The sequence below is a fragment of the Spermophilus citellus genome, assembly GCF_964194105.1.
Source record: "Spermophilus citellus genome assembly, chromosome: 15".
In the NCBI taxonomy this organism is placed as follows: Eukaryota; Metazoa; Chordata; class Mammalia; order Rodentia; family Sciuridae; genus Spermophilus; species Spermophilus citellus.
The window spans coordinates 70,531,341-70,545,833 of NC_138195.1; the positions used below are offsets into that span (position 1 = coordinate 70,531,341).

General features: G+C 52.4%; 1 protein-coding gene across 5 annotated transcripts; it reads left to right on the forward strand.

The window, feature by feature from the left end:
• Positions 1-287: 287 nt before the first annotated feature.
• SEMA4G (semaphorin 4G) lies at positions 288-14,487 on the forward strand. Of its 5 annotated transcripts, none has more exons than XR_014018950.1 (16): positions 288-1,097; positions 3,936-4,434; positions 4,526-4,674; positions 4,922-4,984; positions 7,701-7,799; positions 7,906-7,999; positions 8,142-8,255; positions 8,454-8,623; positions 8,707-8,876; positions 9,168-9,312; positions 9,422-9,644; positions 9,882-9,997; positions 10,127-10,302; positions 10,464-10,525; positions 12,169-13,221; positions 13,356-14,487. XR_014018950.1 is itself a non-coding variant. In XM_081267585.1 (16 exons), exons 3-16 carry the CDS (start codon positions 4,311-4,313, stop codon positions 12,996-12,998), a joined length of 2,535 nt encoding a protein of 844 aa, XP_081123711.1. In that variant the 5' UTR covers positions 288-1,097; positions 1,552-1,640; positions 3,936-4,310; the 3' UTR covers positions 12,999-14,487. The 5 variants fall into 5 exon arrangements, 4 of the variants coding, with proteins under 4 accessions (XP_081123711.1, XP_081123712.1, XP_081123709.1 ...); XM_081267585.1 differs by adding an exon at positions 1,552-1,640 and having other exon boundaries at positions 12,169-14,487; XM_081267586.1 differs by adding an exon at positions 1,697-1,806 and having other exon boundaries at positions 12,169-14,487.
• Positions 14,488-14,493: the final 6 nt, after the last annotated feature.

Here is a 14,493-nt window from a genome sequence, read left to right on the forward strand (position 1 = left end):
AAGTGCCCCTGATTTCAATCCCAGGTACTCGCCCCACCCCCCAAAAAAGGTTGTGATTTATTTATTCAGAAAAGGGCATTTTTCTGGGAGCACTTCAGGTCAAACTGTCACTTCATCCCCTCCACCTACTCAGACCTCAAGCTGAACAGTCAGGCAGAGGGAGGCCCTTGTGTTCAGAGCTGCCCGGATGCCTGGTCCCCTACTGTAGCCCCAACCCCCACCCCACACTCACCCTGTTATTGTACCCTAAGCTGAGAGCCTGGACACGCGGCGGGGTGGGACAGAACCCAAGAAGTAAGGTCGAAGTTAGAAACAGACAGAGGGCTCTCGGAGAGGGAAAACCTCAAAGGACAAAATTTCCTGGTCACCTGCAGTAGACAAATGGAAAAGATCCTAGGGTTAAAGGGAATAGGCGGGCGGGCGCCAAACCTGTGGAGGGCGAACGCGTTGGGCAAGACCCCCCAGTAGGGGGCGGTACCCAGGTCGCTTGGCCTAGAAGAGCTGGGACGCCAGATGCACTAAGGTTGTTTGTGAGCCTTACCTTCAAGCCATCTCCATTGTGCTAGGGTGGGGGGCGCGAAAGTAGAGAGCGGCCTTCCCCGCACCCCGCCCGTGGGCCCGCCTCCAGGCCCCCGCCCCACCCCCGGCTCCGCCTCCACCCCCGCCCCGCCTCTGGCCGCGGCCCCTTCCTCCCGCAGCTGGTGCTGTGGGGCCGCCGAACCGAGCGTCGCTGTCTCTGTGGCCCAGGATCCCAACGCGCAAAGGTGAGGAAGGCGGAGAGTGCGGGCAGCCGACGGGGCCAGGCCCGGGCCGGGGGTCGGGAGCCGGGCAAAGCCTTCCCCACGTCCACTCCACCCTATGAACTGGGCCAGGCCTTTCTCACTGCCAAGACCCCCAGTCCTGCATAAAGGCTTTAGAGGGGCACTGGCCAGGCCTCAGGTCGCGCAGGGCGCAGACCGGCCGCCGCGGAGTCTGGGACCGGAGCGGGGCGGGGACCCGCGTGGCGAACAGTGTTCCTCTGGATCTGGGTCACGTCTCTCGGCGTCCAGCGCGATCGAAGGAGAGCTTGTCCTCGAGCTGCAGCAGTAGAGACTGAGGTTAGATCTGACGAAAGGAGAGAACCACGGACTGTCCAGAATGGTGGAGGGAGGGGGTGGCAAGGGAGGGGCTCTCTCTAGCCAAGAGAGACCGCCATCCTACTGGGCAGAGGGAGATACCGCCTACAGGCAGGTGGACATCTGGGATGAAGGTCGAGAGCCGGATGATCCTCCATTGATCCTGTTGGGGGCGGGGGGCATCCTTTCCCAGTCCTCTCCACCTTAGTACCTAATAGTGAGAAGGTGATCGGAGTTCAGGGGACCGGCAACCTGAACTGTAGAACTCAGGGTGAAGTGTGGGGTGTGAACTGGAGACCTTGAACCCGCTTAGCCACTGGGGGAGGGGTATGAATGCTCCGCCTAGTCTGGTTAGCCCCGCCTGTCCTCCCTCCCAGCAGGTTAAGTGGGGGCTATGAGCTCCCACTTACTTCTATCCTTAATTCCCCCAATCTAGAACTGCAGTATGCATGGAGATGGGAAGACTGCTGTTTTGCACTTCATTCCATCCCTCTTTGATAAAACTAAGGACCTCCTCCTGACTGGGTTAGTTACCTCCTCCCTCCCTTGCAGAGTAGCCTTGACCTATGCACTCATTCCAGGTCAGAAGCCCAGAAGCCTCCCCTCAACATCCCCATGTCCCCCATCCCCACACAGAACCACAATACACACTTGGAATCTGGCCTTTGAATTGGGACTTTGGGAAAGGAAGGTACAGTTCTGCTCTGCACCTCAGCCCAATGAACACTGTTAGCCACCAAGCCTGCAGCAAGAATCAGACCCCTGTATGCATGTGTGCTTGTCCCTACATGGTTGTAATTGTGTTTGAGTATTGTGTGAACACAACATGTAGCTGGCCCTTCTGTGAACATTAGTATGCCTGACTCAATGGGTTTGTGTGCATGTAATCAATGGGTTTGTGTGCATGTCCCTACACACCTGTGTATACCTATACAGGACTCTCCTGTTGAAGAGGTATACAGCCCTTTATATAAGCCCACATATGTAGGTTTAGAACCCTGATCATCTGCTGGGTGCAGTGGTGCATGCCTGTAATCCCAGCAGCTCAGGAGGCTGAGGCAGGAGGATCACAAGTTCAAAGCCAGCCTCAGCAAAAGCAAGGTGCTAAGCAACTCAATGAACCCTGTCTCTAAATAAAGTGCAAAATAGGGCTGGGGATGTGGCTCAATGGTCTAGTGCCTCTGAGTTCAATCCCTGGTATACCCCCCAAAAAAAATAGATGGGCATATGAATGCAGCCTTACATGTGAAATGTATCACTACACATGGCCATGACTCTCCATGTGAACATAAGTGTGCACAAACCTCCCTGTGAGTGTGAGTGTGTGAATGACTCTCCTGTGAATACATGTGTTCATAGCTCTCCCTGTGAATGTATACTCTCACCTGTGTATGTACATCACCTTCCTTTGGACCCATGTGATTCAGGATAAACCTGTATAAATGTGCCATGTACTGCACTCTGAGTGGTTCCTTTAACCTGGGGTGTGTTTGTTCTGCCCAATCCTAGGGACTGATCCCTCCTGGCTATAGGGCTCCCCGCTTCTGTGCTAAGCAAATAGGAGGCCCCAAAGGTAAACAGGTGTGCCTCCACAGTGAGGGGTGGAGCATGAGAAGCTTGCCTGAAACTTCCTGATGCCCCAGCCCCCAAATCAGGAACTAGTGCCCTTTCTGTGATCTGCAGGCCCTCTCCTCTCCCTCTCATATTCACTCTCCCCTCCCATGCTGACCTTTAACTCTTTGAATAAACCCTCCAAATTCCTCTTATCCTCTAGCCAGCTCTTGATCCCTCCCCTCTCTTCAAGGCCAGATAGTTAATATTTGACCTGGAAGAAAGAGGAGAGGCCAGTGGCACCTTCTGACCCTGCTTCTGGGTATCTGATGAGATGAGGTGAGTTGAACCGCCTCCACACCAAGCCCAGGCCAGGAAAATGAAGGACCCCCCTCAGAGATCAGGAGACCTGTAAAAGGTGCCAGGGAAAGCCTGTCCCCCAATCCCTATTGTTGGCTTGAGGGAGGATCCAGGTACGGGAATAATCTCCAAGATGTGCCAGGGAAGGTGGCCAAGAACTCAGAGATCTCACCATCCACCTTATCCACATTACTTGTGTCTCCATTAACTGGCCTTGCACACTACAGTCTCCTGCACAGATGTTATACCTGTGCAACTAGGGATACCCATATACTCATACCTGGTTCTGACCCCCTTGTGCCTGTGGAATGCCTGCTAGCAGGTAGGGACACGTGTGGAGGCCTAGCCAGAGGGTACAGTACAGACTCGCATGGGCAGGGCAGAGATGTGCAGCCCCCAGAGAAGAATGCTGAGGAGAAGTGTCTAATTAAAGAGAAATTCCAGAGGGAGCTCTCAGGCCAAGGAAAAGAAAAAACAAAGGGAAAACAGGACAAAATTAACAAAGGCCCATTAAACATCTCTGTTCAGGCCTTCCTGCATAAGGCACCCCCGCAGGCAGCAGGGGCAGCAGCTGCCCATTGTTGAAGAAGCATTCTCTTTTGAGAACACAAATTCCACCTCAAAGGGGACCTAGAAGAGCTTCTGACTTGGCCAGAGAAGGGGTGTTACTTGGGGTTTGAGTTGGAGGGAGTCCAGGATCAGATAAAGAGGGCAAGTTCCCATCCTAGCCTCCTGCATCAGAACAGAGATGAACAGGAATGAGTCAATTCTGTCCTAGGAGTTCTATGGAAGCTGGACCTCCTCCACCCTTTGGTGTCCCTGAAGACTGGGTAATTCCAACAATCTTCCACCTACCCACAGATCAAAGAGATTTTTATCCTCTTTTGGTTTTTTTCCCCCCTCCTTCAGAAAACGGACCTCAGAGAACCAGGAATAGCCCTGCTATCAGGGGCAAGGTGACCCATCAGTAACCTACGAACCCTCTATGACTCCGCAACTTCCGATTACCATGAAGTTTGCATTTGATGCAGAAAGGCATGTGATCCATCCTTCCCTCTGACCCCATAGCGGAGATTCCATGGCCACACAACCCTGTGGCTCCATGTCCCCCCCATTCCAGGATCCTCCCTGGCCCCATGACTTCTTGACCCCAAGGCCTCATGTCCCCTGACCTTCTATGTGACCTTCTTGGACTTTGACCCCTGTGACTGTGTTTCCCATCTCCTCCTGTGACTGGCCCTGGCTCCCCTTGGGGGTCTTGTTGGTCTTGGCCTCCCCAAAAAGATGTTGGGGAGGCTTTGGCCCCTCTTCCTGAGCCTCCTCACAGCAACAGCTGTCCCTGGACCCTCCTTGCGGCGACCTTCCCGAGAACTAGATGCCACCCCACGGATGACCATTTCCTATGAAGGTTAGACCCTCAATCTTCAAAGGCCACAGCAGCCAGGGCTGGGAGCAGGGGGCAGCCCCCAAACTGGGCTCACTGCCTCTGCTCTCCCTAGAGCTCTCCGGGACCCGGCACTTCAAGGGCCAAGCCCAGAACTATTCAACATTGCTATTGGAGGAGGCCTCTGCAAGGCTGCTGGTGGGAGCTCGAGGCGCCCTGTTCTCTCTCAGTGCCCATGACATAGGAGATGGGGCTCACAAAGAGGTCAGCCCCTGAAACTTGGACCACCCTCAGTGCCTATAGCCTTATCCTGTTCACAGGGACCTCAGCTTCCCAGAACCCTGCCAGACTTCCATAGCCCTTTGGACAGCACTTCCCTTCCCAGCCCAGGTCTCCCTTGCATCCAGTGTTCCTCCTGCTATTCACCCCATCCCAGTTTTTCCAGCTCCCTTGAAACCTCTGGGTAATGGGTATTGTCAATGCATCTATCCATTCCCTTTACCCCTGCTAGATCCAGTGGGAGGCCTCCCCAGAGATGCAAAGCAAATGTCATCAAAAAGGGAAAAACAACCAGGTATGTGGTGGTCTGCCCTGTCTCCAGCTCCTTCCTTCTCCTCAGTTGGGGATGCCGGGGTTGATAGGGACACAGATGAGGTGGTACAGACTCCCAAGTCAACTTTTCAACCACACAAAAAAAAACTGAGTGCTGCTGGAGTGGCAGACCTGGGGTGTAGCCCTTCTAATCCAAACATCTGGTGGCTTATTAGCTTGTCCTATCAGGGCATCTTAATCCCCTCTGAACTTCCAAATTATAATCATGATAATAAGAAGTAACCTCTAGTAAATGCTCACTTAGCTATTATCTTTTTTTTTTTTTTAGAAACTTTTTTTTTTTTTTTAGGAGAGAGAGAGAGAGAGAGAGAGAGAGAGAGAGAGAGAGAGAGAACTTTTTAATATTTATTGTTTAGTTTTCGGCAGACACGACATCTTTGTATGTGGTGCTGAGGATCGAACCCAGGCCGCACACATGCCAGGCGAGCGCGCTACCACTTGAGCCACATCCCCAGCCCACTTAGCTATTATCTTCCTCAAGTTCTAAAATAACTATGAAGTAATATTTCCCCATTTTACAGATGACAGAAATGAGGTTTTGGTGGGGGACTAGCTCTAGTACCCACTATTCCATGGAGGGGCATTATGGAAATGTCAGCCCTATCTGGCTAAAGAACATGGTGTCTGCAAGGGACCTGCATCTAACTATGTAACAGAATCTATCTGGAAAGCTTTTTTAAAAATACACATTCCCAAGTTTCACTGGCCTGGAGACTCTTGATTCTGGGGTGATGCTGGGACAGCTGAATTTAAAGAGGAGAATCCAGGAGATTCTATAAAAGGCTGCCTCTTGGTGCCGTGTGGGTAGATAACAGGGTTAGTGAGATAAGTAGAACCCTAGTCATGGAAGGCCATAATGCCCAGCAGAGGCTTTGTTTTTTATTCTATGACAATGGGCACCCTCACATTTAATACCTTATCTCAGGGCTCTCAAACTTTACATGTGATTCACCTGGGTATATTACAAATACAGATGCTAAATCAGTAGGTCTGGAAAGGGCCTAGGATTCTATAGTTCTGACAAGCTCCCAGGTGAGGCTGAGGCAGTAGTTCCCATACAACACTTTGAGTGGGAAGGCTTCTGAGACTGTTTCTCATTGTGCTGAGGGATATTAATTTTCAAAAGAGGGGTTTAATGATCCAGTTTGTTTGGAAAGTGTTGCATGTTCAGTTCCACAATGCATATCAATATCTTTAAGGTTCTAAGATAGGTTTTACCTGTGGTTTTTCAAACTTATTTGACCACAGAATTCCTCCCCAGAATTGAAAGCAGTGTGTGTCCTGGGACAGAGCAGGGATGGCTTTTAAAATGTAAACATCTTAGGGTAAGCTCACTGTAGGAAAGTTTATCTGGCCCAGACACCAGAAAGACTCAAATAGGCTGAATCTAGAGACAGGAAAAGCATTGGTGAGGCTGGAGTAGTATCCTATGGGTCAGACGAAAGAGGACTGAGAAGGCTAACAGAGAAGGGACAGATGCCAGGGGCTACAACAGGTGAGAGAGTGGGAGGAGATAGAGAAGACTGTGTAGACTCAAACCCTGGGCAACAGACAGGAGGAAGAATCATTAACAAGGCAGAGAAGTGAAGAGAGTGGTAGCTTAGGGCATTTGAAAGACAGAGAAGGCCAGTGTGGCTAGAATTGAGTGAGTGAGGCCAAGACAGGGGTAAGGGGCAGGGCCCAGTGATGCAGGGCCAGGGGCTTGAGGGACTCTGTTCAGGGCACTGATGAGCCACTGCAATGATATGATCTAGTTTACATTTGTGAAATGCGCTTTGAGAATTGGGTTGGAGAGGAGCAAGAGTGTGTTGATTGGTGGAACATCTCTAGAAGGAAGCTCCAGACAGTGGTAGTAGCAGTCCCCAGTCACAGACTACCTGGGAGACAGGAATAAATGGGAGACTGATTACAACACATCCCCTTATACCTTTTCAAATTTCATACTACGTGCAAGTATTCCTCATTCACTGAACAAAAAGAGTGGCAGAGGGTAGTCAGGAGGCTGCTAAAGTTGTCCAAGAAAGAAATGATGGTAGTAATTTGAATTGGGCAATGGTGATAAGGTAAATTGGACCAAGTTCAAGAGCAATTTAGGACAAAGAATGAATCATGAAGAGGGACTGAATGTGGGGGCGAGGGAGTGAGAAGCAGTGAAGATGACTCCTGCCTCCTGGCTCCATCCTTGAGAACAGGATGGAGGCAGTGAATGAGGTGGGAAAGACTGGATGAGCAGGTTTAGGAGGGAAGATGCAGGTTAGGGAGGAGATGAGTTTGCCTCCTGACAAGGTGAGTTTGATGTATCTAAGGGATGGCAGGTGGAGAGAGAGAGGCAGGGTGTGGGTACTCCTGGACAAGGAACATGCCTGAGAAGGAGTTCAGTGGGGGGAAAGCATCTCAGGGTGGTGGGAGCCCTGGAAGCTCCAGAACTGGGGGTGGAGGGAGCTCCAGGAGACACAGGAGAAGCTGTGGTGTTAGGTGATCCAAGAGCTTTGTCACTGGTAGGTTAAGGACAGAGAGTGCCAGGGAATATTTTGTAATCTGGGCAATGCAAAGGCCCATGAGCATCTTAGAACTGTTTGTCCTGCAAGTGGGGGAAAGAGACAGACTCTAAAATAGATTAAGGGAGGAGGACTCTACTAAGCAGGGGACTCACACTTCTCCACTACCTCATCCCACAGACCGAGTGTTTCAACCATGTCCGGTTTCTACAGCGGCTCAATGCCACCCACCTTTATGCATGTGGGACTCATGCCTTTCAGCCCCTCTGTGCAGCCATTGTGAGTATGACTGACCTGAGCCCTGACTGCTGACCCTAGACTGGTCTAACCTTGGGCTGCAGCCCACGCCTGTCCTGTGACTGACTGTTGGTACCTCGTTCCCTAGGATGCTGAGGCCTTCACCCTTCCAACCAGCTTCGAGGAGGGGAAGGAGAAGTGTCCTTATGACCCAGCCCGGGGCTTCACGGGCCTCATCATTGGTAAGCAGGCATTCCACCCTGCCCAGATCCTCATTCACAAGGACGGCATTTAGTGGATCTTGTCAATAGGACTTGCCACCTACGTGTGTTGTGTGCCCTGATGTATATAACATGTCTCATTCCTGGCATGTCCTTGCCTCAGATGGAGGCCTCTACACAGCCACACGGTATGAATTCCGGAGCATTCCTGACATCCGCCGGAGCCGCCACCCACATTCTCTGAGAACTGAGGAGGCACCAATGCACTGGCTCAATGGTTAGGAGGATGAGGCACAGGATGAAGGGGGGTAGGGGTCTATTTCTTCATTTTTACTCCCTTGGGCAGCTGACCATCCCATCCCCAAGTCCCCAGGTGAGCCTATTCATTCCACTCCTGTGCATTGTCAAGGGAGGGATAGGGTGGGGCAGAGGTCCCCAGCCTGTCTCAGAAGACACTTAACTGCTCAACCCACAGATGCTGAATTTGTGTTCTCTGTGCTGGTACGGGAGAGCAAGGCCAGTGCAGTGGGTGACGATGACAAGGTTTACTACTTCTTCACGGAGCGTGCTGCCGAGGAAGGCTCCAGCAGCTTCACTCAGAGCCGCAGCAGCCACCGTGTGGCCCGTGTGGCCCGTGTGTGCAAGGTAGATAGGGCTGAAATCAGGGCATAGGGTAGAGGCTTGATCTCTGACTCTGGTCCTTGAACCTCTGCCCCCTACCTCCCCAGGGAGATTTGGGAGGAAAGAAGATCCTGCAGAAGAAGTGGACATCCTTCCTCAAGGCTCGTCTCATATGTCACATACCACAGTATGAGACACTGCGTGCAGTCTGCAGCCTGGATGCTGACACCTCTGCCCGCACACACTTCTATGCCACTTTCACACTGACCACACAGTGGTAAGTGCAAGGACAGTGGGGAGGCATTGACTGGGAACAACTTGGGCTGGAGAAGAGGTCAGTGAGGATGAGTTAGGTCCATTGTGGGGAATACTGGCTGCAAAATGAGAACATCAGGCACCAAGCTAGCCTAGGGCCAGAGGCCACAGCAGCCACTCTCCCATGGAATAGGCCCTGAGTGTCTATAGTCAGGTCTAGACAAAGAAACAGTGGCTCCAGGCTAGCTAAACATGGGTTGGGGAAGGCTACACTCAGTGTGACTCAGTCTCTTCCCCTACGTCCCATTCCTAGGAAGACCTTGGAGGCCTCAGCCATCTGCCGCTATGACCTGGCTGAGGTGCAGGCTGTCTTCGCGGGGCCCTACATGGAATACCAGGATGGTGTCCGGCGCTGGGGCCGCTATGAGGGTGGGGTGCCTGAGCCCCGGCCTGGCTCGGTGAGCACCCAGACATAGGGCCAGAGCCGTGGGAGGGAGAGGAGGGTCTGGCCTTATGGAAGGCAGGTGGAAGAGTCCTGAGATTCACCATCCCCATTCCCCACCCCAGTGCATCACAGATTCATTGCGTAGCCGAGGCTACAACTCATCCCAAGACTTGCCATCCCTGGTCCTGGACTTTGTGAAGTTGCACCCACTGATGGCTCGGCCTGTGGTACCCACACGTGGACGCCCCTTGCTGCTCAAACGCAACGTGCGCTACACACACCTCACAGGGACACCCGTCACCACACCTTCTGGAGCCATCTATGACCTGCTCTTTCTGGGCACAGGTGCTTCTAACCCAAATCCCTGGTCCCTGTTAGCTTTGATCATTAATGTTTCTAAACATCCCAGACATTCCTGCCATGACTATTGGGAGTTCCCAGTGTTCTACTGAGTTCCCACTGCTACTGCTGAATCGTTGTTCCCCACATCATGATTCCTGAGCTGTTCCCATCAGGCCTCCTGTGGGGTGCTGAGGGAAGATCACATTGTTTGGGTTTGACTTTCATCCCTTTCCACGGCAGCTGATGGCTGGATCCACAAGGCCATTGTCCTGGGCTCTGGGATGCACATTATCGAAGAGACACAAGTGTTCAGGGAGCCCCAGTCTGTGGACAATCTAGTCATCTCTCCAATGCAGGTACCTCTGATTTCTGACCTCCAAAAAGTCCTTGCTGAAACAAGGGGAGTGGGAGGCTGGGCGAGGCTGTGTATGTTTTGTAAATGGGGTGGAGGATGTTGCCAACCAGCTCTCCTCTCTGGCTTCCAGCATAGCCTCTACGTGGGGGCCCCTAGTGGAGTCATCCAACTTCCACTGTCCAGCTGCTCTCGCTACCGTTCCTGCTATGACTGCATCCTAGCACGGGACCCCTACTGTGGCTGGAACCCCAGCACCCATGCCTGCATGGCAGCCACCACCGCAGCCAACAGGTCCCAGAGTAGCAGGTGAAGTGGAGAGGGTTGCATGTGGCCCAAGTGGAGGAGAAAGGCCTGCAGTCATAGGGGATGTGGGAGCTAGTTATTTGTTCATAGCCCCATCAACCCTTTCACTGGGGAAACTAAAGCCCAGTTGGCCTTGTTCATGAACCCTGACCTTCTGTCCCCAGGACAGCACTGATACAAGACATAGAGAGAGGAAACAGAGGCTGTGAAGGCAGCAGGGATACAGGTAAGTGACACTCTTGGATCTGTGTGGGTCTGGCTGCAGAGCCTGTCCTCTTGGCCATTTATCATCACTTGTATGGCCATGTTTGTGCATGAGTGGCTGCATCTATGTGCCTTCAGTGAGGATGATCCAGCACACAGCCTGGCACAGAATAAGAGCTCAATAGCTCAAACAAATTATAAACAAGGAAACAGGTTCAAGTATCAGGCTAGGGATGTAGCTCAGTAGTAGAGCAATATGTGTGAGATCCTGTGATGGATCTCCAGCATGGGATTAAAAGAAAGTGTCAAGTGTCTTGTCACTTCTGAAGCTTATAGCCAAGTGGTGGTGGTCGGGGGGGCAAGCACTCAAATGATCACAAAAATAACCAACGATAATTATTAATAATTATAACTATGACAAGATTCAGAAGGGTAGTGGATATTTCCCCAAGGAAGATGAAGTGACATGTGAAGGAAGAACAGATGTGAATGATCATAGCTAACATGTACTGAGTACTCAGTATGTGCCAGGCACTGATCTAAACACATATCATTTTATACACTTATTCTCACAGCGCCTATGACAGAAGTGCCATTATTATCCCCTTCAGGGACAACCCCTCAGGCACAAGAAATATAAGTAAACTGCTTAAAGGTACTCAGCTATTAAGCAGCAAGGTCAGAATTTAAACCTAACCCCTAGCATCTGATTCAGTTTGTACTTTAGATTATTATGCTGTGCTGTCTCCCACAAATTAACCAGGTAGGTGAAGGTCCTGGGGTAAGGCAATGACACCTAAGCAGAGGGAGCTATGCATGTTAGAGCATCAGAAGAAGGTGGTCCAATACCATGCTGAGGATCTGGGTTTTACCTGAAAAGCAACAGGACACTCTGAAGAGTTGTAGGCAGGGGAGTGGCATGAATCAGATTTGTGGTTCTTTCGAATCACCCAACTACTGCTTAGAGAATGGGTTCTATGGGGACCTGAATGGGTTGGCAGTTGTGGAAAGAGAGAAGTGAACAGATCAGAGAGATTCTGATGAGAGCTGGATATAAAGGTGGGAAAGAAAGACAGGCAAAGGAAACTGAGCAGCTGGTGGCACCATTTATTGTGGTAGCAATGCAAAGCAAGAACCTGGTTTAGTTTGGAAGTGAGGCTTTGGCCTTAGTTAGGTGCCCAAGAGACTTCATGTGGAGATGCCTAGCATATGGTAGTCAAGTCTGGCACTCAGGAGAGAGAGGTCTGTGCAGGAGGTAGAGATTAGGAGTCACTGGCAGATGGCAGAGACTGAAATCACAAGAGAGCATGGGAGCATGAAGAGAAGGCAAATGGGCCCAGGCACCACCTGCATCCTGAGAAGGGTCACGGGAACCCGTGTGGGAGTGTAAGCACACGGGCTTGGTAAGCTGTCACTGGTTCTAGACTCTATGCTTAGTACCAGTGTCTCATCCTGGCACCAGAATGGCTATCGTATGGGCGTGGATGGGCTGCTAGTGACAGACACACAGCCTGAGCACAGTGGAAACTATGGCTGCTATGCAGAGGAGAATGGCCTCCGTACCCTGCTGGCTTCCTACAGCTTCACAGTCCAGCCTGCCACTCCTGCCATTTCCAATGCCCTCCTGGGATGAGTAGGTAATGACTTTTCCACCCTCCTTCCCAGGGCCACCACCACCACTGAAGACCCGTTCTGTGCTCCGGGGTGATGATGTCCTTCTGCCTTGTGACCAGCCATCCAACCTGGCCCGTGCTTTGTGGCTACTCAATGGGAGCAAAGGCCTAAGTGATGGGCAGGATGGCTACCGTGTGGGTGTGGATGGGCTGCTAGTGACAGACACACAGCCTGAGCACAGTGGAAACTATAGCTGCTATGCAGAGGAGAATGACCTCCGTACCCTGCTGGCTTCCTACAGCCTCACAGTCCGGCCTGCCACTCCTGCCCCAGCTCCACAAGCCCCTGCCATGCCTGGGGCACAGCTGGCACCAGACGTGAGGCTGCTCTATGTGCTAGCCATTGCTGCACTTGGTGGCCTCTGCCTCATCCTGGCCTCCTCCCTCCTCTATGTTGCTTGTCTTCGGGGAGGCAGACGAGGACGCAGACGGAAATACTCACTGGGTCGGGCTGGCCGGGTAGGGGGCTCTGCTGTGCAGCTGCAGACAGTCTCAGGCCAGTGTCCTGGAGAGGAAGATGAGGGTGATGATGGGGAGGGGGCTGGGGGCCTGGAAGGCAGCTGCCTCCAGATCATCCCTGGGGAGGGTGCCCCAGCTCCACCGCCCCCACCACCTCCACCACCACCGACTGAGCTGACCAATGGGCTGGTGGCACTACCCAGCCGGCTGCGGAGGATGAATGGCAACAGTTATGTGCTCCTGAGGCAGAGCAACAATGGAGTGCCAGCAGGGCCCTGCTCCTTTGCTGAGGAACTCAGCCGCATCTTGGAGAAGAGGAAGCACACGCAGCTCGTGGAACAGCTAGATGAGAGCTCTGTTTGAGCCCAGCCTCCGGAACAAATTCTCTTCCAAGCCAGCCTGTGTGCCCCAGGCTGGGCTGCTGCCTCCCCATCATAGCCACTCTCCTTCACACCCCCTACTCCATGCCCTTCTCCCACCTTTTTGATGTCTCTGTAGGGCTGGCCAGTCAGGCCCAGCCTAAGCCCCTTTCTCAGTCTCCAAGACCTATGTGTGAGCAGCCCAGGCCAACCGGTGCTCCTCAGAGGTAGGTGCTCCCTGGGGACCAGGTGCTCTGCTGATCCAGACACAGTTCCTATTCCCTTAACCTAAATGTTTGGGAGGAGAGTACTTACTCCATCCTCTGCTTCCATTATCTGCCCAACCTTTCCTTTCTCCCAGGTAGGGCTCTGCAGATCCAGATGGCCTCAATGTCACCACCCTCTGCATGGCCCTGTTTGGTAGATCATCCTGAAGCCAGATAAGACCTCTGCTAGCCACCTGAGCCCTGCATACATTCACATGTGCTCATGGAAGAATGTTCATCAGCTGGGCTGCAGTGCCCCACCCCACCCTACCCTCTCCTGCTACATTCTTGTGTTTCATCTCTTCTTCTGAATTGGGGTACCCTTCCAATTGTCACATCCCTGTCTAGTTATCTTCCCCCAGTCCCCCCTCCCCGCCCCCACAATGTGTTGATGCCATTGGCAAGAGCTTGGGATCAGGCCAGCCTGGGAGGTAAGACTGCATCATTCCCCTCTTCTGCCTTCCTGTGCAGCCCTTGTGAGTCTGCCTCCCCACTCCCCTTGGTCACACCGAAGAGCAACAGAGCTCTAGGCATGTCCTTTCCCTATGCATATGTGGTAACACACCCACATCACATGTGCTTACATTTCCACCCACGTACACCTCTGAGCCTCCCCTTGCTGCCTTGGACCTGTGTCTGTCAGGTTTGGTCCATGGACATTTCAAAGGGAGATCCCCCTCCCATTTAGCTGTCTTTGCAGACCCTTCCCTAGGACGGGTGACCAACACTGCACTCAATGAGCCAGCTTCCCTTTTGGGGACCAAGCATTTTCTCCCCCTCAGCCACAGCAGGGAGAGAAGAGGACTGATGTCTCACCTGGCACACTAAGCCCGTTCTTGGAACTATGCAAAGGGCAGAGGCTGGGAGTTTGGATGCTTGGCTCCCACCCCTGTCCTACCTCACCGGGACACTTTCAGAGTCCAGGGGCCTCTGAAGTCTTCAGGCCCATATGGGACAATCAATTCTGAGCTCCCCCATTCCCATTGGGTGAGGATGACTGTTATTTTTGTAGCTGAGAACGTGGAATCCCACGGGTTTTTACTGCCCTTCACCCAACCTCTCCCACCTCCACCCCACAATGAATGTATTTATTGTGAGACCCGCTGCAGTTCTTTAGGAATGTCCCCACTCATCCCCAGGTGGGTGGAATAGGCATGTGAGAGTGGGGAGCCTGGGCTCAGCTCCTCCCCCAATGTTGGTTAATAAATATCCTTTTCCCCCACATCTCTGAGT

Excerpts from the sequence above, each read along its gene's own strand:
- SEMA4G (XM_081267585.1), top strand. The coding sequence starts at position 4,311 with ATGTTGGGGAGGCTTTGGCCCCTCTTCCTGAGCCTCCTCACAGCAACA. Across the intron at positions 8,624-8,706 it reads GTGTGGCCCGTGTGTGCAAG|GGAGATTTGGGAGGAAAGAA; the intron begins GTAGATAGGGCT and ends CTACCTCCCCAG. Across the intron at positions 10,526-12,168 it reads TGAAGGCAGCAGGGATACAG|GGCCACCACCACCACTGAAG; the intron begins GTAAGTGACACT and ends CCTCCTTCCCAG.